Here is a 23,324-nt window from a genome sequence, read left to right on the forward strand (position 1 = left end):
CAGGTAAAGTTTTGAAGCAGCTGGAAGGATTATCGGGCAGTAGCAACGCAGAAACACAAATTGTTTGAGAATACTCAAACTTTCTCTCTCCGTGCACTTGCTAGTTGTTGGGTTCCGGCTGCTGCGACAATGACGGGTCCTGGGGAGGTCGCTTTGTCGGACGGCAGAGGTCACCGGCCCAGCGGGTCTCATTCCAAAGACAAGCACTCTAGTAGCAGCAGCAGTAGTAGCAGCAGCAGCTCCAAGAAACACCACAGGCCCAGCAGCCACACAACCAGTACTACGGTTAGCAAATCCGCAAAGAGAAGCAGCAAGGGAGGACATGCCGAGCGCGATAGTAGCTCTGGAAGGCCCAAAGGCGGCCAGAGTAGCAGCCAGGGGCAAAGCAGCGGCAGCAGCAGTAGCAGCAGCAGTCACGGCCACAGCTCCAGCCACAAGAGGAGCAAGGATGATCAGAAGCACACGAGCAGCAAGCACAAAACTGAGACGAATGCGACTCACCACGAGAGTAAAGGCCACTCTAAGGACACAAAGAGCCACAAGCGCTCCCACTCACACAAGGCGGAGGAGCCAAAGCGGCACCGCAGTCGCAGCCGCAGCGCCGACAAGAAACGCAGAAAGGATAGGAGCCCCTCTTATCAGCCCCCGGCTGTGGTGAACACCACTGATCCCACCAAGAATAGCCTAGGGGATCCATTCCCCCCCGACCTTGAAGGCCCCTGCTATGTGAAGCTGCTGCCTCAGCAGCGCGACGTATCGATCTTGTTAGGAGTGGATAACCGGGGTCTCTCGAATATGGCGAAGAGCCACGCCTGCAAGAGCCGCCTCTCAACGAAGGATATATTCTTCCCTGAGACCAACAGGCGCATGTTGTTGTTGCAAGGACCTCTGGAGGCACTCCACAAGATGTTGCGACAGGCTCTACAGACGATATCAGAGCCAGGGAAACATCGGGACAGCCCGCGGAGCTGCACGGTTACGTTTATAGCCCCCCATGAAGTCTGCCTGGGCATACCCGAAGGCGCAGATCAACCGCTGCGCAAGCTGCGCAAAGTAGGCAAGGCCAAACTGAGCATCAGCGACAGGAGAGACATGAAGAAACAAGGGGGGCGCGAGCGCCTGCTGACCCTGGAAGGCGGTTTGCCGGACGTGCAGGATGCGGCGTGCACAGTAGCGACGTTGCTGCAAAAGCAGGAGAATCTGCGGGACTACTGTAACCTCAAGTACGACAGCTGCATGCCCAAGGCCGATCCTGAGGAGGAGGAGGAGCCCGTTGAGGATCCCTTGGGGGAGGATCTTGATGAATCTACTATGCAGGCCCTCGCCAGTATCCTGATCCCGCCCGAGAAGGAGCCAGTGAAGGCGGGGGTGGCTAGCGTGGCGCCCAACGTGCCTAATTTGTCGGACTCGGCAAAGGCGGCACTGATCAGTCAAGCTCAGGATGAACTGGCCCGCATCAGCAACTTACAGTACATGCGCGACACCCGCACGGTTTTGATGCAGGGCCCGGCTTACCACAAGGTGCTGGTAAGCGATCTGATAGCTGCGCAGCTCCTTGGCTCCAACGGGAACATCATCAATCAATTCGAAGCGGAGTACGCTGTGCAGGTCAAGGTCGCCCCCCCCGAGCCCCCGCCCTGCACGGAGCGCATAGTGATTATTAGCGGGCAGCCACAGGACGCCGACCGCGCGCTGCTGGCGGTTCTCGAGAAGGTGTATGCTGCTTGTCTTATGGTCGGCCATGCCAACTTCATGGTGTGGCGAATGTGCGCCATGAGCACCTGCTGCGCCCTCATCTGCGGGCCCGGTGGCCAACGCATTCGCCAGCTGGCAAGCTTTACAGGAACACGAATCCAGATATCAAACAGAGACCAGCAGACGCCGTCCCATCACGCTGCCCAGTTGGTGCCTTCTAACCCACACGAACGCATTATATCTATTCTGGGGCCCCTTGAGCAAGTCACAATTGCAGTAAAAGCTATGCTGCCATACATTCACGCGGACCCGAACCAATCATTGTCTGTACACCAGACGTACGGCCACGGATACAAGCTCAAGATGCCAGCATGGGCAGAGACCGGTGTCTTGCAAGAGGGAATGAATATGGAGGCTCTGAAGGAGGATCCCTTAGAAGACGAGCGGCCGGTGTCGCTGCCGGGTCCATTCCACGTGAAGCTGCTGATCGACCCCGCACTGGCAAACTCCCTGATAGGCAAAGAGAGCGCGACCATTACCAGAGTCGCGGAGGAATGTGGCTGCAGCATGCACGTGTTGTCCTCAAAAAACAAGTTCCCCGAGTCGACAGACCGCATTCTGCTTATGTCCGGGTCCACTGAATCCATAAGCACGGGAATTATTGCCTTACTAGAGCGCTGCAAGGAGGTTCACCCCAACCTTCCATACGACCAAATGTACGCCAAACTTGTTGTGCCAACAAGCGTCTGCCCGACAGTTATAGGGCCAGGAGGCACTCGCGTAAGAGAGATACGAGAAGCCACGCTCACCCGCATCACTGTTGACAGGAATTCGAGCCCTTGCCCTGAGCGTATCATTGCCGTACATGGCATGGCCCAGGGAGTGCACCAAGCGGTGGTTGCAATTAGCACCATCGCGCAGACCGATCCCAGCCTGGTGCTAATGCTGGAGTTGCAGTATGACTATTTAGAGCAGCAACAGGAGACGCAGCAGCAAAATGCGCAGCTAGATTCGAATATAGTCGGCGCCGTCTTAGAGGGGGTCTTGTCAGTAACGAATAAAGTGGGAGGAGGAGCGACGGAGGTGGCCGTGAGGCGCCTTGAAGGGATGAAGCAAGTACGGCATACGTTCCCCATATGTTTCGTGGCCACGTTACATAGCATTTTGCTTTGCTTTCTCTTTGTCTTCTTGGTCTGTCTTCTTGGGTGTGCCCAGTTCATTTTTAATGCTTACTCGCGTAGTGTCCGCAGTGGCTGCTGGGGTGCAGTATGATACAGGTCTGTAGTAAATGCGACACTACATGGGACGTGGGAGAACGAGTTTTGCGCACTTCGGTTTGTTGCATTTTCTTTCTCTTTTTTTTTTCTGTTTTCCTTCAGGCAACAGCTGCTCAGGCCCCGCTGGGTCCTATGGGGCAGCACAAACACGGGTATACTCCGAACTACGATGCGCCAGTGTCGTTCGTAACGGCCTCCAACAACAACCCTGTAACAGCAGAGGCATCTAAGAGCTTCGCATTGGCACAGAGGGCAGCCCAGGCGCTCGGGGGGGACCCAAGGGTCCGCGTGCCCTCGCCACCGCGTCAGGCTGAGGAGTGGGAGCAGCAGCAGCGGGAGATTGAAAATTATGAGCAGCAGCGTCTGGCAGGACACGTTGAGGTGTACAGTAGCAGCGGAGGAGTACCGCCAGCTTCGGTTGGGGCCCCACCAGTGGGCCAACCGATGCCTCCTGCTGGGCCTGCTACTCCTGCTGCTACTGCAGCCTCTGCACAAAATGGCATGGACGAAGATGACGGGGATCCACTACTGGAGGGGCTTATGAACGAGGCCTTTTAACTGGCTTTGTGATTTCTAATATAGAGCTGTGCGGTTAGCAGCATGACTATAAGAAGCGAACAGCAGCATTGACAGCAGCATTAGGGCTCCATACACGCGACACTCCGGGCAGTTTGACCGTTTGTTCAAGTCTTTGGCATCTTGGCGTCTTGCATTTTTCTTGGCTTTGTGAAAGGCAGAGCAAGGATCATGTGCAGGCTCTCCACAGGAGGAGAGTAGGAGCATTGCTTGCGGGAATGGCCTGCCTAGTTTAGCTTTCAGCGTGCTGTTTCACTGATAGCACATTCGTTGTGCATCTTGGCATAAACTATCCCAACCAGGGTTGCTTCTCTTTGTCGTGTTTTTCCTCCATTTCGCCGTTCGGTTCATTGGTTTCCAGCTAAAAGAAGCGAAATGTTAGTATGGGATGGTTGGGGATCGAAAATAGAGCAAATGTTTTGCGGATGCTTTTTGCAGCTTCAATCCTTGTTCAAGTATATTTAACATGGTTATTTCCTGCTAGTGAGCACTGCTTACCGCAAAATTACTATGTTGCAGATGGACACCGCAGTTATGTATTCTTGCTATCTAGGCAAAAATGCAAGCTAAACATGCGTCTTAATAGAAGAATGATTTTGACGGGAGCGGTGCTTTAGGACCTAAATTGGCTGTATGCTACTCCGTGCGGCTTCATTGAGCGCAAGGTAGTGGGCCCCTCTCGTGGCTGGTTCCTGTAAATGTCTGCCATGGCTTTGGTAGGCAGTGCAGAGGGGCCGTGAGAATATCTCTACCGCATTCATAAGTGCCACTAATCAAATTAAAAGGTACGTTGTAACTTTGAGGGTGTTGACATTTGCGACGCTGCTAGCCGGCGTCTCATACACCTGTTAGAGTTCAGTCTGCTTTAATCCGTAATGGGTGGCGCCCCTAAAGGCAAGGGACAGAAGCGCGTTGGTGGCTATGTCGCCCTTTGTGGCCGCCATGTTACTTCACAGAAATGCCATCAAACATAATGCGGCTGCTAGTAAATTTAGCTGTAGAGCACTCCCAATGTAATAAGCGTTTCCTTATTGACATAGCTTACGACCAGCGGACGCATGTCTAGTTAATGAGGTACAGTCTGCTTATGTTGGGTCTGTAATGCGGGTTCTTCTACTTTAGCTCAAAGAGGAGCAGCAGTCCCATTCCCGCCGAAACGCATCTGCCCAGCCCTCCATGCTTGCAGAGAGCCTATAGGTCACCAGTATCAGGCCTGGCGCTCGCCGTTTCATATGGATCAGGCGTCTTATTGAGAGGGATGAATTACATTCTGTGGCTCCAATACGCCACACAGCATCCTCAAATGGGCTACCCCCGCCCTCGAGTCACCGTAGTTGTGTTGGGCAGCCAGAAAATCCATTGGATAGCGAATCGCAGAGGTCATGTAGGCAAGTTGATTACCATATTAGTTTTAGACCGAAGAAGAGTAGGTTCTTCCCTTCGTCACCCTGGTTTAGGTTGTATCAGGCAGGAGGGAGTTGCCCTCATTTTCCAGGTATTCACCTATGCTGTGGGAAAATAAGTTAGGAAAAGTATCAAACTTTTCCAAGCAAATTCGTCCAAATGCCTAATTTCGCATTTCTCAGTGGTTCTTTATTCGCTGGGAGCCCCTGGCACTACTGGAAGCCCCAGTATTAACGAATCGCATAATACAACAAGACAGAGAAGAGGCATTTAATCGTTATTTTATCATCCAATTAAGGTACCGCGCGTTGTTGTTTGTCCCTCAGTACATGCTTGTGGAAATTAAATACTGATTTCGGCCCGCGAGGGCCCCCAAGCCCTCATCGTTTGCAGTTCGTTCCATTCCAGCGTCTTGTTACGAGATCTTCCTAGTATAGCGATAATGAAAATGGAGGGGTCTCAGTGGTCGCTTCCAGCTGGCCTAAAGGGTCAGTGCCCGTACACCGTACTGGGTCTGTGTTTGCCTGAGAATGGGAGCCCTGTCACTGTGCAGGAAGCAGCAGCAGACTTATCTTCTGTAGAGTCCCGCGAGGCTCTTTCTCTAAAAGCAATCGGCACGGCGTATCGCCGGGCTGCCCTTAGAGCGCACCCAGACAAGAACAAAGGGAGGGAGACTGAGGCTGCTGCTGCCTTCTTAATTGTGAACTTGGCTTTCGCCTATCTCTCTAGCCGCGAGCAGCGGGAAGGATATCATCGGCACCTTCGGACGTTGCTTGCTTTGAGGGAGCAACGTGAGCAGCAGCAGCTGCGGTGGACAGAGAAGGACAGAGAGCGACAACGATTCAAGGCGGAATTGGAGCGTAGGGAGGCGGAAGCCCGCAGGGGCCCCAAAGTCAACATTGAAGAGGAGAAGTTAAGAGAAATCAGAGAGCGCAACGAGGCTCTTCTAAGGCAGAGATGCGAAGCGGATAGTCAGGCTAGACGCGACCTTTTTAAAGACAATTCTGCACGACTATTGTTGCAGCGGCAGCAGCATCAGAGCAGCGCGGCGTGTTCCCCCACTTCAGGGGAAACTGTACAGGGAGAGGAATTTACAGATGACATTTTAAAAAGATCTGTTTTGTTGTCGTGGCCGCCAGAGCCAGCTTTGGCGTCAGATAGGGCGCCCGGAGCGAACAACAACGGCGGCACAGCAGCAGCTGCCGCAGTTGACGCATACGCCCCAACCCCTGCCTCCTTGTGTGCCGAGCTCTACGGGCATGGCGCTGTCGATCTGTGCCTTTTTTCAAGGGCTAAAGGCCTCGCCTGCGTCTCCTTCTCTTCCCGAGAACGAGCAATTGAGGCGGCGCTGCTGCTGCAGCGGCAGTCCAAAGAAAAACGTGAACGGAAAGACCGACCTACTGTCAAGCTTGCGGACAAGGCCAAAGGCTTCGAAAAGCTATTTCTGAGAATCAGAAACGCTGCTGGGGCCTCTGATCAGCTGCAGCAAAACGAGGCAAATCGAGGTACGCCTACAGCATCGGAGCCCGCAGAGCATGCAGAGGCAGATGAACTGGACGAAGAAGTGGTGCTCGGTATCGCAAGGGAGACTGAAGAAGCAGCAGGTGCCTTTGCTGCTGCTCTGGCAGCTGAGCAAGCTGCTGCTACTGCTACTGCAGACATGCCCCTCAGCACTCCGGTTACTGCTTCACTGACTAAAAGCAACTGTAGTGTCCCACTACGCAGTAGCAGCAGTAGCACTGATAGCACCCTCAATGATGCAGAAGCCAGGCATGCTGCTACTGCCTTTGGCCTGGACGGAGCTATGGGTTGTCGGCCCACTAGCGCCGCAGCTGCTCGCATTTTGGAGTACGTGAAGAGCTGCGGCGCAAAGGGTCTAGCAGCAGCTGAGCAGCAGCAAGCGGAGGCAGAAGAAGAGGAAGGTTGGGAGTGGTTGGGAGGCTCCAAGGTGGCAGCAAGCATGAGCATGCAACAGCTAGAGGTGGCAGCCTTCGGCGAATTGCAGAGGAAGAAAAAGCAGCAGGAACAGGCACAGACGAAAGGGGAAAGTTAAGGGCTATTTCAGTTTTTTCAATTATTTGGAGCGGTAGGCAAGTGCACTGCTCAATGCATTCATCTGTTTGTCTTGGTGTTTTGTCTTCAGCCAATAAGTTTTGTTGCGGTGCGAAACTTCACAGCTTTTTGCATCGTCCTCTACTGGCAGTTGATGTCACGTGGGAATTATTAGCTGCCTTCCCTAATAAGATGTACAGGCAGCTTGTGTTGTACACACAACGGCATGCGCAGAGGCACCAGAAGGTGCACAAACTGCTGGAGGTCTCCAAGCAGTCTGAGGTGCACGAACAGCAGGACTACAGGCAATATGGGGTGCACAAGCAATAGGAACTGTACAGGCAGCTTGACATTGATAGAGTATTTGAGATGCACAGATGGCATACTATCAAACGCATTTTTGTAAGCAAAGTTTTGCAGTGGTGCAAGCAACGCATAGTCTTTTGTTTGGACAGACAGGGCGGTGAGTATGGGTTCTTGCACGGTGTCACAAACTCCAGTTTTGCAGTCCACTTTGCCTAGTTTGAGAGTGAGGAGGTGAACAAGATAACATGTTAACAGACCAACAGAACTAAGTGAAGTTGTCCAGTCAGAGATTTTGCTTCCTACAGATTTGAGCAGAAGAGCTCGGAGGAATGCCCGTATGCGTGCGGCAGCAATGCGCGTTTGTGCGTAGACACGCAATCAGTTGTGTGAGCGAGGAATGCACACAGTCGAGATTAAATAGTGACACAGATGAAAATGATGTGTGCCTTTACCGTAGCTGGGGAATAACTTTCCAAGAGTGGAGGCAAGGCAGTGCCCCCAGGACGGGTGAAGGAGCACGTGGACTCGGTCGCCCGTAGTGGCCCAGCCGCGAATTTGTATTCAGCTCTATCAGATATTTCATCCTCTATGGTATGGGGTGTAGGCTCAAATTAGATTCTTTTTGCCACGGGCAATTAGGCTGTTCCTTGGCAGCCACTCCGACATGGTGTTTTGGGACTCAGTAATAGTGCAGGAAAAGAGCTATAAACGCGCTTTCAATAGTCAGAATCAAACACAGGTGCAAAGGCTCTATTTCTGAACCCTTATTTTGGGTCTTATGGCGCGTTGTAGCGGAGTGGGAAGTGACCACTGGAGAGTATCTCCATGCCTTCCAAGGAGCTGCCTTCTCGCACCACCTATTGAGACAAGACACAAAAAGATTATTTCAATTATTTTGTTTAACTTGTTTGAGTGAAAAGCGCTTAAAGGGAGGAAAGTACACAAACAGCCTAATTGCTCCGATTGGCACGAGCAGCAAACCACCACGGGAAACTGCGTGAACACGAGCACGCTCCACTGATTAACAGGACAGTGCTACACAATACAGATACTTCGGTTTCATTGTGTAGGCTTTATGTGGATTATGTGCAAAATTTTATCCCTAGTTCTGTCATCCTTAGGCTCGTAAGAAGCCGCGGAGAGGCGGGCATTTGCGTTTCCAGCTGCACAACGGCATTGTTTGTTTGGTCTTACTTAATCTTTTAGTGTAAACTCTGATTTAAATTACTCAAACAAACAATTTGTATTTTTCGCTGAAGAATTTCAGCAAAGCATCAGCACAGCCGAAAACGATTTTCATTCTGTTCCGTCGTCGCCGACACCATACAGGAAGTGGGCAAAGATTGGCTGTTGTATCCACATACCCTGCACTATGATACCTTCAGCGAGACCCCGACTCCTGCAAGGCCTTTCAACGTTTGTTGGCCTCGGTGGCCTAACCAGTTGTCCACGTATGTGTCTGCGCAGCCTGGGTTGTTGGAAGGCTTCAGCTTCCTTCAGCACCGGCAGACGCGACCGCGCACAAAGCAAATCATTTGACGAGTACCGTAAAGCAGTGGGCATTAAAAGCCAAGAGGAATACATAAGACTTGATGCCGCTAACTGCGCTCCTAATTATGTACCCACTCCTGTTGTTATTTCACGAGGTGAAGGAGTTTACGTATGGGACATAGATGGAAACAAGTATTTGGACTTCGTTGCCGGGATTTCAGTGAGACCTTTCTTCTGCCGCATCCCTTTTGGCCAATTAATCCGTTTCTGCCTCCTGTGCTGGCTTTGCTACTGCCATTTTTGCTGTAGCCGCTGTTGTTGGTGCAGTCAAACACAGCAGCTAACAGACAACACACCATCAACAATGCCTGCGTGTTCATTGAACTTCAACTCACCGAAATCTCAGCAGTTTATGCTTGCATGCACACATATGGGGGAGCGGGCTCGTATGCGCCTAGGTAGTTCCAAGGGCGGAAGCTCACTAATCCAATAGACAGAAGTCAACAATTTAGTCTGCTAGCTGGTGAAGGAATTGCTAAGTTGTGTGCCTTCTGTGCAGAGCCTAAACCAAGGCCACTGCCACCCGCGCATAACAGAAGCGCTGATAATGCAGGCCAAGCGGCTGACTCTGACTTGTCGCGTCCTGCACAACGATTGCATGCCTGTCCTTTGCAAGTTCATAAATGACCTGCTAGGCTACGAGCGAACGCTGCTAATGAACACAGGTGTTGTCGCTGCCTTCTCTCTCGCCCGATTCCAAATGTAGCGCAGCAATATGTTTTAGCAGTCCCAAACTAGCAAATGCTCCAGCTAAAAATTTTATTTTTTGCTTGTTGGACCTCGTGGTGCTGCGCACTTTCGCAGGCGCGGAGGCGGGAGAGACGGCGATAAAGGCAGCACGAAAGTGGGGCTACGAAGTGAAGGGCATCAGGGAAAACAGAGCAAAAATTGTCTTTTGCAATAACAACTACTGGGGCCGGACTATTGCCGCCGCCAGCTCCTCCACTACGCCTGACAATTATAGACAGTACGGTAGTCGTGAATAGCTGAATTCCTACGTACATCCCGTATGGACCCACAGAATGAAACAACCTATCCAGTCTGTCTCATAAGCGGACTCCACAGCATCGAGGGCGGCCAAGCCAAGTTAATATTCCATGAAGTGGACCGACCGAAGGAACCAGAAAAACACGAATATGTTTAAGAACGGAATACAACAGGAGAGAGCAAAACACTAGCAAACACCTGGCCGCGCTCTGCCGCCTGTCTTTTGCGTTTGCCTGCAGCTTCGGCCCGTATACACCAGGTTTCGAACTGATACCCTTCGATGATTTACCAGCCCTAGAAAAGGCCTTAGAGGACCCAAATGTTGCTGCGTTCTTCGTGGAGCCTATTCAGGGGGAGGGCGGCGTGATCATTCCCCAGAACGGATATCTTAGGGGTGCTGCTGAGCTGTGCCGGTCGCGCAATGTGCTGTTAATAGTTGATGAGATACAGGCAGGGCTCGGAAGGACTGGGCGCATGCTTGCCAGCGACTGGGAAGGAGTGAGGCCAGATGTGGTCCTTCTGGGGAAGAGTTTGACGGGGGGAACTGTGCCGTGCAGTGCTGTCGTCACAAATGCACATGTAATGAATGTATTTACACCTGGCACCCATGGCTCTACGTATGGCGGGAACCCCTTGGCTTGCGCAGTGGCATATGAGGCGTTGTCTGTACTGGTCGATGAACAACTGGCTGAGAATGCGAAAAAGCAGGGGCAATTTATGCGGGATGAACTGAGTAAGATGAAAGAAAAGTGCAACTTGGAATGGATTAGAGATATCAGGGGAAGAGGGCTGTTCAATGCTGTGGAAATAAATGGAAGTAGTGGTGAAGCTATGCAGCTCTGCATAGAGTTAAAAAATGAAGGAGTATTGTGCAGGCCAACTAGAGGGAATGTGCTGCGTTTCCTGCCACCTCTGTGCATCGATGAAGCACAAATGAAGGATGCCCTTCAGCGTATTCAAAATGTTTTCTGCAGGAAAACATCGTGAAATCACAATTTATTGATTAGTATGGCACGCAAAACCTGGTTTAATAGTGTATGTCACGTTGTTGAAGCAAATAGAAATCTGGACGTCGTGGTGAAGGCGCACGGGTAAGTGCTTCGTAATTATTGAGAATAAATTGGGCGACTATGGCAAAACCTGAGATGTTGTACGTGCGCAGGGTAGGAATATACACTTGAAACTACTTGACATGCTAAAATATTTGCATGCTTCACTGTTAATCTCAATACACATGTGGACAAAAGCAGGGGTCTACGGAGCGTTGTCCCCTTTATCCCTTAACTCTGCCCAATGGATTATGTTGATTTACACCTCTCGGAGGCCTAGGCTTTCGACTTAGGGCTTCAGAGAACGCACTGGCGGGATTTTGCACGGGCCAAAGAGAGGGCCGTTGCTCTTCAGTTTTTGCATCCTAACGGCAAAAAAGGAAGAGAAAGTGAGGAAACAATTTCCTTTTACCGTTTTCTGTTTAGAATTTAGCTTACACGTTTTTAAAGGTCTTTACATGCCAGGGCACGTAGCCAGAGAAAGCGTATGCGAAAACATATCTATGTTTTTATAACTCCATCTAATAAAATCAGATATGGTCAGCTATCGCTATAAAACTGAATCTGGGCTTTATGGATTGTCGAGGCACAATGACTGATCTAATTAATACGCACTGGTTAGACTGAACAAACTCAACGAACGAGGCCACGACGGTGTTAACTGGAGGTTATAGCGTCGCCTTAGCCAGAAGCAAACTACACCAGTCTGCAGAAAGGCCAAGAACTGCACAAGGCATATTACAGGATGTGAAGAGTACACCAATAGATGTTAAGAAACTAGAGATAACAGGTCACCTTAAGCCAGTTGGAACGGTTCGCGGAAGAATGGAAATAAAATATGTATTTTTGAAAGAGGAAAGCCAATAAGGTGTTCACCAATGTACGATATGCTTCCTGCTTCAGAATAATTGAGCATTCGTCTGCTCTACGTGATGTTGCACTGGAAGACGCAGTAAGCACAGAATAATCTCAAGAAGCCAACTTACTGATTTTACCTTCTTCAAAACAGGACTTACAGCCCGACTATCCCTTAAGTTAACGAAAAACACTTGAAATATTGGTTAATTCAAGAATCTGCGGGGTTAGATGAAGCTTCTTTAAGCTAATTGCAGTAGTAAGTGCAATAAATTCATAACCATAACATCGTCATCCAAAATGACGCAGAATTATTTAATAATTGTTGAGGATAATGCGTTCTAAGAGAAATTTATCGTTTGAATCCCTTGAGAATATGTTTGCACTGAGCAAATTGAGGCTGGTTCCATCCCACTGCTTCAGGCTAGACATTTTTTTAGTTGTACAATATCGATTTGAAAATAGCCTTGTTCTGATCGTCCAATTCTCACGATATTTGTATTTTCGTTTTTTTAATTTGATTCTTTACAATGGTAAATCATAAAACTGTAATAAATACCTATCCTTTAGAGGTTTTATATATATATGGTTAGGCCCACTTACCAGTACATTAAAGGAACTTTTACTAGTTTGAACGGACATCGTACGGTTGCTAAGTATTACGTAGGAGAATGAAATACTTAGCAAGTAGCTTCTACTAAATGTCGGTAGACTAGAATGTATGACTCTGCAGCAAGTGACAGCGTGCCCATACTTTTGGGCAAAGGCAAGCTCGTACAAAAAAATGTTAGTTTTCAATGAAGTCCAAATGCAACACACTTACATGCGCACACAGCTTCTGTGGTTCTTTCACTATGTTTATCTGGTATTAGCACCGGGATCCTGAAGCTTTTTCTCTTCTCCTGGAATGTGTAGTAGAATATTTTGTGCTTTTTTGCTTGCCAGGCTCACCGTACGGTGAACCTAACAAAATACTTTCTGAGACAATCGAGCTTCAACACTAATGAACCTAATTATAACCCCGCAACCATTCGGATCACAGAAGATATCTCCAGTGAGAAACCAGAATCTGGTAGAAAGCCCAGACCAGTTGGACCAAACACAAGAGTAGACGCGGTTATACAGAGTGTGGCAGGAAGAATCTTTGTGAAGTGGATAGCGACACCGTCCTGTAGATGCCGTGGTTCGTTCCAAATATTCCGTCACCGAATCATATATTTCTTCTGTGTTGTATGTATATTTTAGCGTTCTATCACATAACTACGAAGCACGTAGGTAGACACGATATTCACAGTATGGGATGCTGGGAAATCCGCTAGTATGGCGTTGATTGTCTCTGCCGTTAGGAAATAAGCTATTCTTTTCCAACTAACCAACAAGCCATACGGCTTTAATACACCTTTATTTGCATGACCTGTTGGATAATAAGAGAAGAGTATTTGCAAGCTTGCATTACGCGCCACACAAGAATTTAACAAACGCTCGTGAAAATTTACGACAAGGAGCATATCAAAATACAGCACCAAAATTTTAGAAGTGCCTTTCTATGCATTCATTATTGGTGCGTATTGTAACTTTAAATGCGTGGATGAAGTATGTTCTGAGGACGTTCAGTGGGGTGAGTAAGCTCTTCATATAAGCAAACAAACTTCCCGAGCTTTGGGCGCTTCGTTTTTCTTAATTTTCCATCTCTTAGGGCTCTAATCAAAATTTTAAAGCAAAGCAAAGTTTTCGCTTGCAAAGTTGTCTTCTTTTTGAAGCGCTGCCGATTTCGTGCTCATTGCAGCCCCGCGCTATGCATGCTTAATAATAATAACACCGCATGCAACAGCCGCCGGATCTATGAATCTGGCACCATCCGTGGCTTCATAACTGTTTGCCCATCAAAATGCTGATTTGGGTTCAAAATCACGAGTAAGAAACCCAGAGAATATCGCAAGCCCCCCCTGTCCGCCTCCCCGAGGCCTGCGCTGCCGCCTCCGAGGACGGCAGCCGTTTACTGTGTTCTGAACTTTTGCACTGGGCACAGTTTTCTCAGTAGTCCCTATTTACTAAGTTACGGGCGATTCTGAGGCGGTAACGGTAGCATCTGAACAGCGCATAAAGGAGCCGTTGCCGGGACCCAGAAAACGGAAGAAAAAAGGAAAAGGAAACACGCAGGTATCACGATGGATCTCGACCAGTACGACGAGTTCGGTAATTACATTGGCCCTGAATTGGAAGGCTCAGAGGACTCAGATGACGATGAAGCCGCCATAGAGGCCGCAGCAGCTGCAGACGCTGCTGCTGCTGCTGCCGCGGCAGCAGCAGGCGCTGCAGGAGGGGGTGTATCTGCAGCTGACGGCGACCTGGCTCGTCGCGGCTTAGTGCGGATGGACGAAGATGACTCTCAGCAGCAGCAGCAGAAGCCCGTGCCTCACGAGTTGAAGCAGTATTACCCCACTGCCGCTGAGGTGTACCCTGAGGCTGAGACGCTAGTGCAGGAGGAGGATTTGCAGCCGATTACGGAGCCCATCATAGCTCCGACCAAGGTGTCAGACTTTGATTTGCTGGAGACGCAGCTGCCCGAGACAACTTTCTCCTTCGACTACCTCGCCAGCCTCATGCACACCCCGCACTGCGTGCGCAACATATGCCTCCTGGGCAGTTTGCACTCGGGCAAGACGACCTTCGTTGACATGTTGGTGGAGGAGACGCACCCGCACCGCTTGCCCCCCGGGCTCTCGCTGCTGACGCAGCACGTGGACACCCCCCACGCGAACAAGAGGCACAAGACTTACTTCCGCAGGTACACGGACACCCGAGCAGACGAGCAGAAGAGGGGCCTCTCCATCAAGGCTGTGCCCATATCCCTCGTGCTACAGACCTCAGCGCACTTCAGGTCTCGCACACTGAACCCCCAAACTCGCGCGGAAGCGCAGCGGCAGGAGGCAGCAGAGGCGGCGGCGGAGACCGACGAGAACAGCAGCAGCAACGGCAACAGCAGCAGCAACGGCAACAGCAGCAACAGCGGCAGCAGCAGCAGCAGCAGCGGGGAGGAGGCGGAGCCATGTGTGCCTTTTGTGGGGCCGCGCAGCTTCCTGTTTAACATTATTGACACCCCAGGCCACGTCTGCTTTTCAGACGAAGCCAGTGCTGCTATGCGTATTTGTGATGGTGCTGTTTATTTCATTGATGCACTAGAGGGGCTTCCTGCAGCTGGAGCTTCGCAGCTGGCGCAGGTGCTAGAGGAAGGGCTGGGGCTCGTGGTGGTGCTCAACAAAATAGACAGACTCATTTTAGAGCTCAGGCTCAGGCCTCAAGATGCCTACTATAAAATTAAGTGCATGCTAGACGAGGTAAGGGCTTTGCAAGTCACGAACCCTAAACTGTGATTCGGGAATGCAAACCCTGAACTATCACCGCTAGAAGGCGTACTTACACCTCAGCTGCAGCGCAGACTGAGGGCTCAGTTACACGCTGTAGTACAAATTCAGGCCTGAAATAAATGGGCTGCAACATGTGGAGCTTACATGCTATTAGGCAGACACTGCTTGTTCTTCCTGTTTTCTGTCTGTCCTTCTCCGGCTAGTGGAATGCGACTGTACTCACTGATTTTGAAGTTTTACATGACCTTCCCTCTAACTACGGCGGGTTACGCGGCTGATTTCGTTTGTTATATTCACATGGTGTTCTGCTGCAGTTAAATGAGACGCTGGAGACGTTGTGTTCCGTCAGGGGCCTTCCTCGTGTGGTGATATCTCCTCGCCACAGGAATTTGCTCTTTGCAATGAGTCAGTTTTCTTTTGTCTTTACTGTGGAGTCCTTCGCCGCGCTTTATTTCGATTCCTGTGTATTCAACCCCACTGCAGCAGCAGCGGCAGCAAAAGAAGCAGCAGCAGCAGAAAACAGCAAAAGGGATAAAGCCAATCTCTTTGGGGGCGTACCCGTGCAGAAACTGCTCGAAGCAGAAGCGCTTTATCAGCAGCAGGATGACAGCAACAGCAGCAACAGCCGTCGGCGGCGGCAAAAGGAATCTGAGGAAGAAACGCAAGAGAGGAGCAACAACAACCCTGATGACGTGTACACTCAGCTGGAGCTCTTTGAAATTGCACTCTGGGGAGACTTCTATAGAGATCCAGAGACAAATAAGGTTGTGCCTACCCCTCCTTTCCCAGTATGTCTCAGCCGCTGCTGCTGCAGATGCTGCTGCTGCCGATGCTGCTGCTGCCGATGCTGCTGCTGCCGATGCTGGTGCTCTTGTTAGCGCTGGTACTAGGGCACCTGATGCTGGGGTGCTGCTGGCGTTCCGACGGCTGCTGTTTCACGCGGTTCAGCAGCAGCGGAAGCCGCCCTTGCAGAAGACAGCAAGTCAGTAGCAACATTTCTCGCTGGGGGGCGGAGAGCTGCGGCATGGCAGCAGCAGCGAACACCAGTAGCAGGAAGCGTGCTTTTGTACTTTGTGTACAGGATGCACCTCGTATGTTTGTTGAGTTCATTTTGGAGCCTCTCTACAAATTGCTGGCGCACTGCGTGGCAGAAGAAAGGCCGACGCTGGAGCCCACACTGGCTGAGGTATTTCAGTAGCTAGTTGTTCCTCGCCGCGTATTTCTGCTTCTTCCTTCATTTCAGACTGTTCTCCCTCTTAATCGTTGCTTTTGTCTTGGTCTACTTCTTGCTAGTTCATGGCTGTTTGTTTTCGCTTTTGCGTACTGCATTTCGCTGCTGTGTCGCCGTCAACTCTGTGAGCTTCGATCCCCTGCTATTCATCTCAGTTTCTCTCTGCTTCTGTCTCCTTGTTTGTTCTAGTTGGGTATAAAACTCAAGTCTGAAGATTATTTGCTGGATAGCAGAACGCTTTTGAAGCGAGTCCTTTCAGTGTTCTTCGGGGACTCGAGGTAATCTAAAGAGGGTTCAGGACAATGGTCTAGGGCTTACTTCTGGATCCTTACATCTTTTTGCTTCGAACAAGTGGTCAAATACTGGCAATAGAATATTGTGGCTGCATACATGAATCTGACTTCCTCTTTTACTTCAAAGTCCTGTGCGTGCAGTTATTTATCGTCCGTGCATATTGCTAATGGAGTGTATGTACCTTAAGTCTGGGGTGTAGCTTCATTTCTATAAGAGTCTATTGTATTGCCAGTGCTTCTACATTCGATGCTCTTACTTGAACTTTGACTGCTGTGGTTACTGCTGCTGTTGATTTCTCAGTTCGTTCGTTGACTGCGTGGTTGAGAAGATAAAGGACCCCAAAACGAACGCCATAACTAAAGTGCAGCGAGTCTACACAGGGAGCCAGGTGCTTCCGCTGCTGCTGCCGCTGCTGCTGCTAGACCAGCCACACAATACAGCTCACTGCTGAGTAACTGCACCATTTGCTTTTCTGCTATCGCGAAGCATTGTGCTTCCGCTTTACACCATTGTGCTGCTTTTGCAATCACTGCTGCTGCTTCTGCTGCTACTGCCTCGGCTGCTTAGGAGGGTGAAGTGGCAACTGCAATGAAGGCTGTGGACAAGCGCAGCCCGTGTCTCATGATCTACACCACCAAAAATTATCACCGGCCTGCCAACTACGCGGCCTTTGATTTGCTGGGCAGAGTCATGAGCGGCACAGTCTACAAGGGACATAGAGTCAGGGTAGGTGCTGATTTGTGTTTATTTGCTTTGACCGTTTCTCTCGTTTATTTTTCTCTTCAGTGCTACGTATTCATTGTTACCTAATATTACTGTATATGTATTTATAGCTGATTTCTCATCACAATGAATATCGCCGCACTTAACATTACTGTTGTAGGTGTTGGGAGAGGCGTTTTCCCTTGATGATGATGAGGACCAACTGATAAGAGAAGTTACTCACCTGTGGATACCCATGGGCAGGTACAGAGTTGAGGTTGACTGCGTGCCAGCAGGTAATTAACAACTGAAGACAGACACTTGTAAATAGGGTGCAAATATATGGACAGGTTGCTCGGCAAGGAGATTGATTGCTGTTTACCTGTTCTCTTGTATACCCGTTCGTTTTAGTGCCTGATTATATTTGCATTCGGATCGCCTCCGTTCCGTACTTCAGTCAGTCTGTGCATTTCCTCGTCTTTCTTCAACGCATTAATCAGCCTTTTAGTTTATTTGCGTTATTGTCTATCGTGTTTCTTCTTCACAGGTAGTTGGGTCCTTCTGGGCGGCTGCGATCTGTCTGTGAAGAAGACAGCCACCATCACTTCTCTTGACCACCAATGCGAAGTCGAGATCTTCAGGCCGCTGCAGTTCATAGCTGCCCCTGTGCTCAAAGTTGCCTGCGAGCCCCTTCAGCCCAGTGAACTTCCCAAAATGATTGAGGTGAGTTACTTTCAAGCCCTAAACCCCAGATTGTCGTATTGAAACGCGAGCCCTAAATTTGAATGGTGACTACGAGACCTGCAGCTTTGAACCATAGATGTGAAATGCAGGGTTCTGGAATCTATGCACATGTGTAGGCATGCCCATTAGTTAGACATAAACAAGTTTCCATTTTTGTTCTGATTATGCTCCATGCAGGGGTTGAGAAGGATAGACAAGGCATATCCGATAGCGCAGACGAAAGTGGAAGAGTCAGGTAATACTGCGTGGCTTTCGCACATTTGCTCTCTACGTTTCAGTGTTTTTAATGAGTAAGCACATAGAGGTAAATAATGGCGCGAAGTGGGCATAAAACGGAGGTCCTGGCCCCGAGCAGACACATAAGCTATGCATACGTATTGCGCACATACATTCGTATTTATGTGTTTGCAATGCTTAAAATATGTGTATATAGCAAGAAAGAGACGAAGCTTTATATAGCCCATGCATATGCTTTTGTGTGGTTGTATGTTTACTTGGCGCTTTGGCCGTTTAGTTGATTGCAACCTTTTTTCCCCTCACGCAAGCTGAGCATGATTTTACTATTGGGTTGCACATCTACACACTAGCCTTCACGAATATTTTTTTGGTTGCAAACATTGATTAACGCATTTGGCCTAATTCAACAATTCAGGCTGAGTTGTGTGTACAGGTGAACACGTAATTTGCGGCACTGGGGAGCTGTACTTGGACTGCTTGCTGCATGACCTGCGAATCTTATACGGTAATATGGAGGTGAAGGTCAGCGACCCAGTCGTCAAGTTCTGTGAAACGGTCAGTGCTGCAGATGCTGCTTCTATTGTTGTAGCTGTTGCGGGTTTCGCTGCTGCTTTTACTGTTGCTGTTCGTGGCGTTGATGCCTGTAATGGTGCCAATTGTGGCTGTGGAGGTGGTTGAGGTGGCGGTTCTGTCTAACTCCTTGTTCAACGTTTGCAAATGCCTGGAGCTGCTTGGCTGTATTTGATATTTGCCAGGTAGTGGAAACCAGCGCCCTAAAGTGCTTCGCAGAGTCGCCAAACAAGAAGAATAAGCTTTACATGATTGCCGAGCCCCTTGAGAAACGGATTGCAGATGATCTCGAGAAAGGACACATTAGCGACAAATGGGACCAGAGGTAACACAACGTAGCCACAACTGTTGCAGCTCCTTGTATTGATGCTGCTGCTGTTTGTACATTTGCTGCTTTTGCTCTCGCTGCTACTGCTGCTGTATGTGACGTGTTGCTGGCGCTTGTGGGGAAGTTGCTGCTGGTGTCACTACTGGTACTTTTGCCGTGGCTTCAATCCTTGATGTTGATGCTGTGTGGGTCGAGTGGCTGTTTCTAGAACATTTCTCCAAGGCGAAGACCTCCAAATTCTACTTTATCTTTGCTTTTTGTTTAGGACTCTGGGTGAGCATTTCTCTTCTCAGTACGGGTGGGATCTGCTGGCGGCTAGGTCTATTTGGGCATTCGGGCCCTCTGCAAGAGGTGAGAAAAGAACAATTTCATGGGCAGAAAACATGAATAACTAAATAATCAGGCTGCGAAGTTGTGAGTTGAATTATAGACAGACTGACAATAGTTGATACCAACACGCGCGAGTGCATATGTGGCACTTGTGTTTTATCGTGTAGTCTATACGCGCATGCTTAGCTGGTCATCAAGTTGGATGGCTTGCATCTGACTGCTCTCTTCCCATTTAAGTTTGCGTTTATCTGCTTAGTCTTGCCGTTCTGATGTTACCGTCCACATGTGGACAGAACCAATTTACGCTAAGTTCATGTATAGCTCTAAACTGCATTATATCTGCAAGGCATCCAGTTTGCGCGTAGAAGAATATTCCGTTTACGGGTCCTCAACGTTCTTTTGGGCCATATGTGTCACTTGCAATGGAAATACCAGAAGTGGATGTGAATGCTTGTCCGCACACACATATCGTGGCACAATGCACCTTGATGTTACTAGAGTACTACCACTTGGATTTTCTTGTTTTTTAGGGTCTTGTGTACTACTGGGAGAGGTGTTCAACGCCGAGTTCCAGCGCCTCGTTTCGCAACAGAAGGGGGCCTTGCTGCCGTTTAAGGAAAGTGTTATCCAAGTAAGTAATGCAAAAGCGTGATGAATAAACGAAGCAACAAACTAAGCTGTTCCCGTTACTTGCGATACAAACGGATATTGACTTAAACTAAAACAGGACTTGGCCAGAACTACATTTGTTTCGCTCTTTCATATCTTTCCGTGCGGCAAAATTCGGGGTTTGGGAACTATGCCTTGAACTGCACTATGTGTGAGCTAACCACAGGGCTTCCAATGGGCGACCCGAGAGGGCCCCTTGATTGAGGAGAACGTGAAGGGCGTGCGCTTCAAGCTGGTGGATGCAGAAATAGCAAAAGATGCAGTGCACAGAGGAGGGGGTCAGATTATTCCGAGTGCGAGGTCGGTTTACCTAGCTATCGATTGTCCATTGCATCTATGCATTTACTCATTTTTTTATCATTCAAGTATATCATTTGCCATGGTTCTTCTGTCTATTCATGTCGTTGCGATATCAGGCGCGTGGCCTACTCCGCTCTGCTGCTCGCCACTCCCAGGCTACTGGAGCCCATCATGTTTTCCGAGATCCAGTGTCCAGCAGATTGCGTCTCAGCCATTTATACAGTGCTTGCACGGTTAGACGTTAACAAGCTGGCAACTGTAGCAATAAGCAGCAAGGGGCAGAAACGGGCACTGTCGGCAGCATAATTGTCAGCAGGATTTGTAGCAGCGTGCAGCAGAAGAAGCAGCACCGGCTGCGGCTGCTGCTGCAAAATGTACGCGGTCCTTCCTGAGGTATTCGCGCGTTGCTATCGCTTCGAGGTGCACACCTACTGTTGCCTTTTTCTAGCTCTGCTGCCGCTCTTGCAGGAGGCGCGGCAATGTAGCTCGCGACATGCCCAAGCCGGGAACTCCCCTCTACATTGTGCACGCATACCTGCCAGCCATAGAATCCTTTGGCTTCGAGACAGACCTCAGGTGCGTTTCGATACTGCTGTTGCTGTTGCTGGTATTGCTGCTGCGGCTGGAACTACTAGCCCAGTGTATTTGGACTTCCGCCATAACAATGGAAGCTGGCATTCATTCGTTTGCCTTCATGTTTCTCTTCGCTATTTTAGTGTACGTTACTGTATAAACCGATGAGTGCTGGACTAAAAAGAGTTTTCTTCCCGTTCGCTATACTTTGCAGGACACACACAAGTGGTCAGGCAATGTGCTTGACCGTCTTCGACAACTGGGCCATAGTTCCAGGGGACCCTCTGGACAAGCAGATTGTGTTTAAGCCGTTAGAGCCAGCGCCAGCTCCTCACCTTGCCAGAGAGTTCCTACTGAAAACGAGGAGAAGAAAAGTAGGCTGTGCTGCTGCTGCTGCTGCTGCTGAGGATTTGGGTGCTGCCACTGCCACTTCCCGAGCTTTGGGGGCTCTGTTTGTCTGCCGCTGTTGAGCTGAAGTCCTGCTGACGTTGCTGCTGACGCTGCTGCTGCTGCTGTTGCTGCCGCTCGTGATGGTGTGGTTTCCGCATGTGTGACAGAGCACACTGAAGAATTTGTGTCTTGGTTGCCAAGTGAACATTTGGCTCTAAGCAGATCTGCGAATTCGTGTGTCTGTGTAATTCGCACCATTTCAGGGTCTAAGCGAGGACGTCTCAATTCACAAGTTCTTCGATGATCCCATGTTGCTCAGCATTGCCAACAATCTGCAGCAGTTCCTGTAAGCAGCAGCATCAGCGGGAACAGGACCAGCAACTTTTAGGGAGTAGTGGCGACCCTTGTGCCAAAAGGCATAAGGAAAGAGCCTGCAGCAGGAGAGGCAAGTGCAACGGGATGGCATCAGCTGCTGCAGCACATCTAGTAGGAGCAGCAGCTAGCCAGGTGGACCATGATTTGTCAGTGGAGCCACAAGAGACCTTTTTGGTAGTAAGGATAATGCGCAGTTGTATTCTTTGCATTGAGAAAAGAACTGTCGTTTTAATGGCTCGTCGGGAACAGTGAAGAGGCACATTTAAGGCCTAGTATAAGTTGCTTTCTGTCCGTTTCTTCCCTACCACGGCCTGAGAAAGCGCTTGAGAAAGAGAGCGGGAGTTCATCGCCAAGGGGAGAGAAAAAAGGCAGGGATACACAGGGATACAGGAGTAGCAGCTGCTGTTGTAGACGTGAGGACACCAGCAAGTAGAGGTGGTTATCAAAGTATGTATTCTTCTATGAACGTGAGCATATGCAGCAGTTAACCAGCACGTAAATGCATGTGCCTATATGCCCATAGATGCATACATGGTAGAGTCTATGCATTTTACCTACTAGTGCAGGGTATAAATCGGCGAACATGCGAGAAAAAAGAAACTGTGCCACCTTGCACAGGTGCGCATCCGCAGCCCTCTGGAGCATCTGAGGAGCAGAGTTCACGTAGGAATGGTAACGACTCGCTTAGGGGTTCTAAATATTTGCCCAAGACTTGGCACCTGTACCTCCTAGTTAACTAGTGAGGTGCACTGCGTTGGAAAAGAGTCCTAAAGGATGCCGAGAAATCTATTTGTGGCTAAGAGGGGCCACAGCTCAGCTAGGAGTTATCTTTGGGGGTGACATGCCAGTCTTCGAATTGTTAAGCAGGTACTTCACGGAGTCAGCGACACGGCTGGGCATACGTAGACCGTAGAACGTGGACGAAGAGTCATGACATGGCTGCTATGCGGCTAAGACAGCGCAGGCCTAAAGGCAAGGGCCGCTGGGGGTGTAGTATCTGGGCGCCCTCTTCTTAACCTACGTAATGTTCAGAATCTGAATTATTGGCTTTGACATTAACCTTATTTCGCTGTAAAGCAGCCAGAAGGGGCGTGTTGAATTCGTGTGGGAATTTTGTGGCTATAGCGCCTCCGGGATATAATTCATAGGGGCACTGAAATTTCGCTGTTACTTTGGTGGAGTTGCGTGAGGCTCGCCACAGCGGCGCTTGAGTGCTTATAGGCTAAGAAGTGGCAGTAGCATAGCAGTGAAACCAAATACATGGAATTAGACAGTGAACTGCTGGACAACTATACACGCGCCGTTACTTGTGCTAGGCGTAACACTACAATGTTCACGAATATGGAGCAGCACACATATTTCTGAGGTTTCGCCAATCTGGAAGCCCCCATCCGCTTAGAAAAGGTTTGAAATTTTGAAAATAAGATTTTAAAGTAGTGAGTTCGATTTACTGCTGCTCAA

At 49.6% G+C, this 23,324-nt stretch overlaps 4 protein-coding genes across 4 annotated transcripts; all 4 read left to right on the plus strand.

Moving 5' to 3' along the window:
• Positions 1-129: 129 nt before the first annotated feature.
• Positions 130-3,530, plus strand: ETH_00005195 (KH domain-containing protein, putative; the record flags this gene model as incomplete). The annotated part of the gene is made up of 2 exons (XM_013372430.1): positions 130-2,811; positions 3,075-3,530. 2 exons carry the CDS (start codon positions 130-132, stop codon positions 3,528-3,530), a joined length of 3,138 nt encoding a protein of 1,045 aa, XP_013227884.1.
• A 1,870-nt stretch (positions 3,531-5,400) lies between these two features.
• ETH_00005200 (DnaJ domain-containing protein, putative) lies at positions 5,401-7,005 on the plus strand (the record flags this gene model as incomplete). Its single annotated transcript, XM_013372431.1, has 1 exon — positions 5,401-7,005. The coding sequence occupies one exon, from the start codon at positions 5,401-5,403 to the stop codon at positions 7,003-7,005; it is 1,605 nt and encodes a 534-aa protein (XP_013227885.1).
• Positions 7,006-8,763: 1,758 nt separating this feature from the next.
• ETH_00005205 (ornithine aminotransferase, putative) lies at positions 8,764-10,835 on the plus strand (the record flags this gene model as incomplete). The annotated part of the gene is made up of 4 exons (XM_013372432.1): positions 8,764-9,021; positions 9,361-9,526; positions 9,666-9,828; positions 10,088-10,835. The coding sequence occupies 4 exons, from the start codon at positions 8,764-8,766 to the stop codon at positions 10,833-10,835; spliced, it is 1,335 nt and encodes a 444-aa protein (XP_013227886.1).
• Positions 10,836-13,920: 3,085 nt separating this feature from the next.
• ETH_00005210 (U5 small nuclear ribonucleoprotein, putative) lies at positions 13,921-21,838 on the plus strand (the record flags this gene model as incomplete). The annotated part of the gene is made up of 18 exons (XM_013372433.1): positions 13,921-15,090; positions 15,435-15,908; positions 16,202-16,306; positions 16,541-16,629; positions 16,946-17,033; positions 17,213-17,371; positions 17,529-17,643; positions 17,895-18,070; positions 18,269-18,326; positions 18,762-18,883; positions 19,084-19,223; positions 19,492-19,577; positions 20,087-20,187; positions 20,392-20,525; positions 20,642-20,758; positions 20,994-21,101; positions 21,313-21,472; positions 21,752-21,838. The coding sequence occupies 18 exons, from the start codon at positions 13,921-13,923 to the stop codon at positions 21,836-21,838; spliced, it is 3,489 nt and encodes a 1,162-aa protein (XP_013227887.1).
• Positions 21,839-23,324: the final 1,486 nt, after the last annotated feature.

Source organism: Eimeria tenella, genomic scaffold (assembly GCF_000499545.2).
Source record: "Eimeria tenella Houghton genomic scaffold, Eth_scaff1, whole genome shotgun sequence".
In the NCBI taxonomy this organism is placed as follows: domain Eukaryota; phylum Apicomplexa; class Conoidasida; order Eucoccidiorida; family Eimeriidae; genus Eimeria; species Eimeria tenella.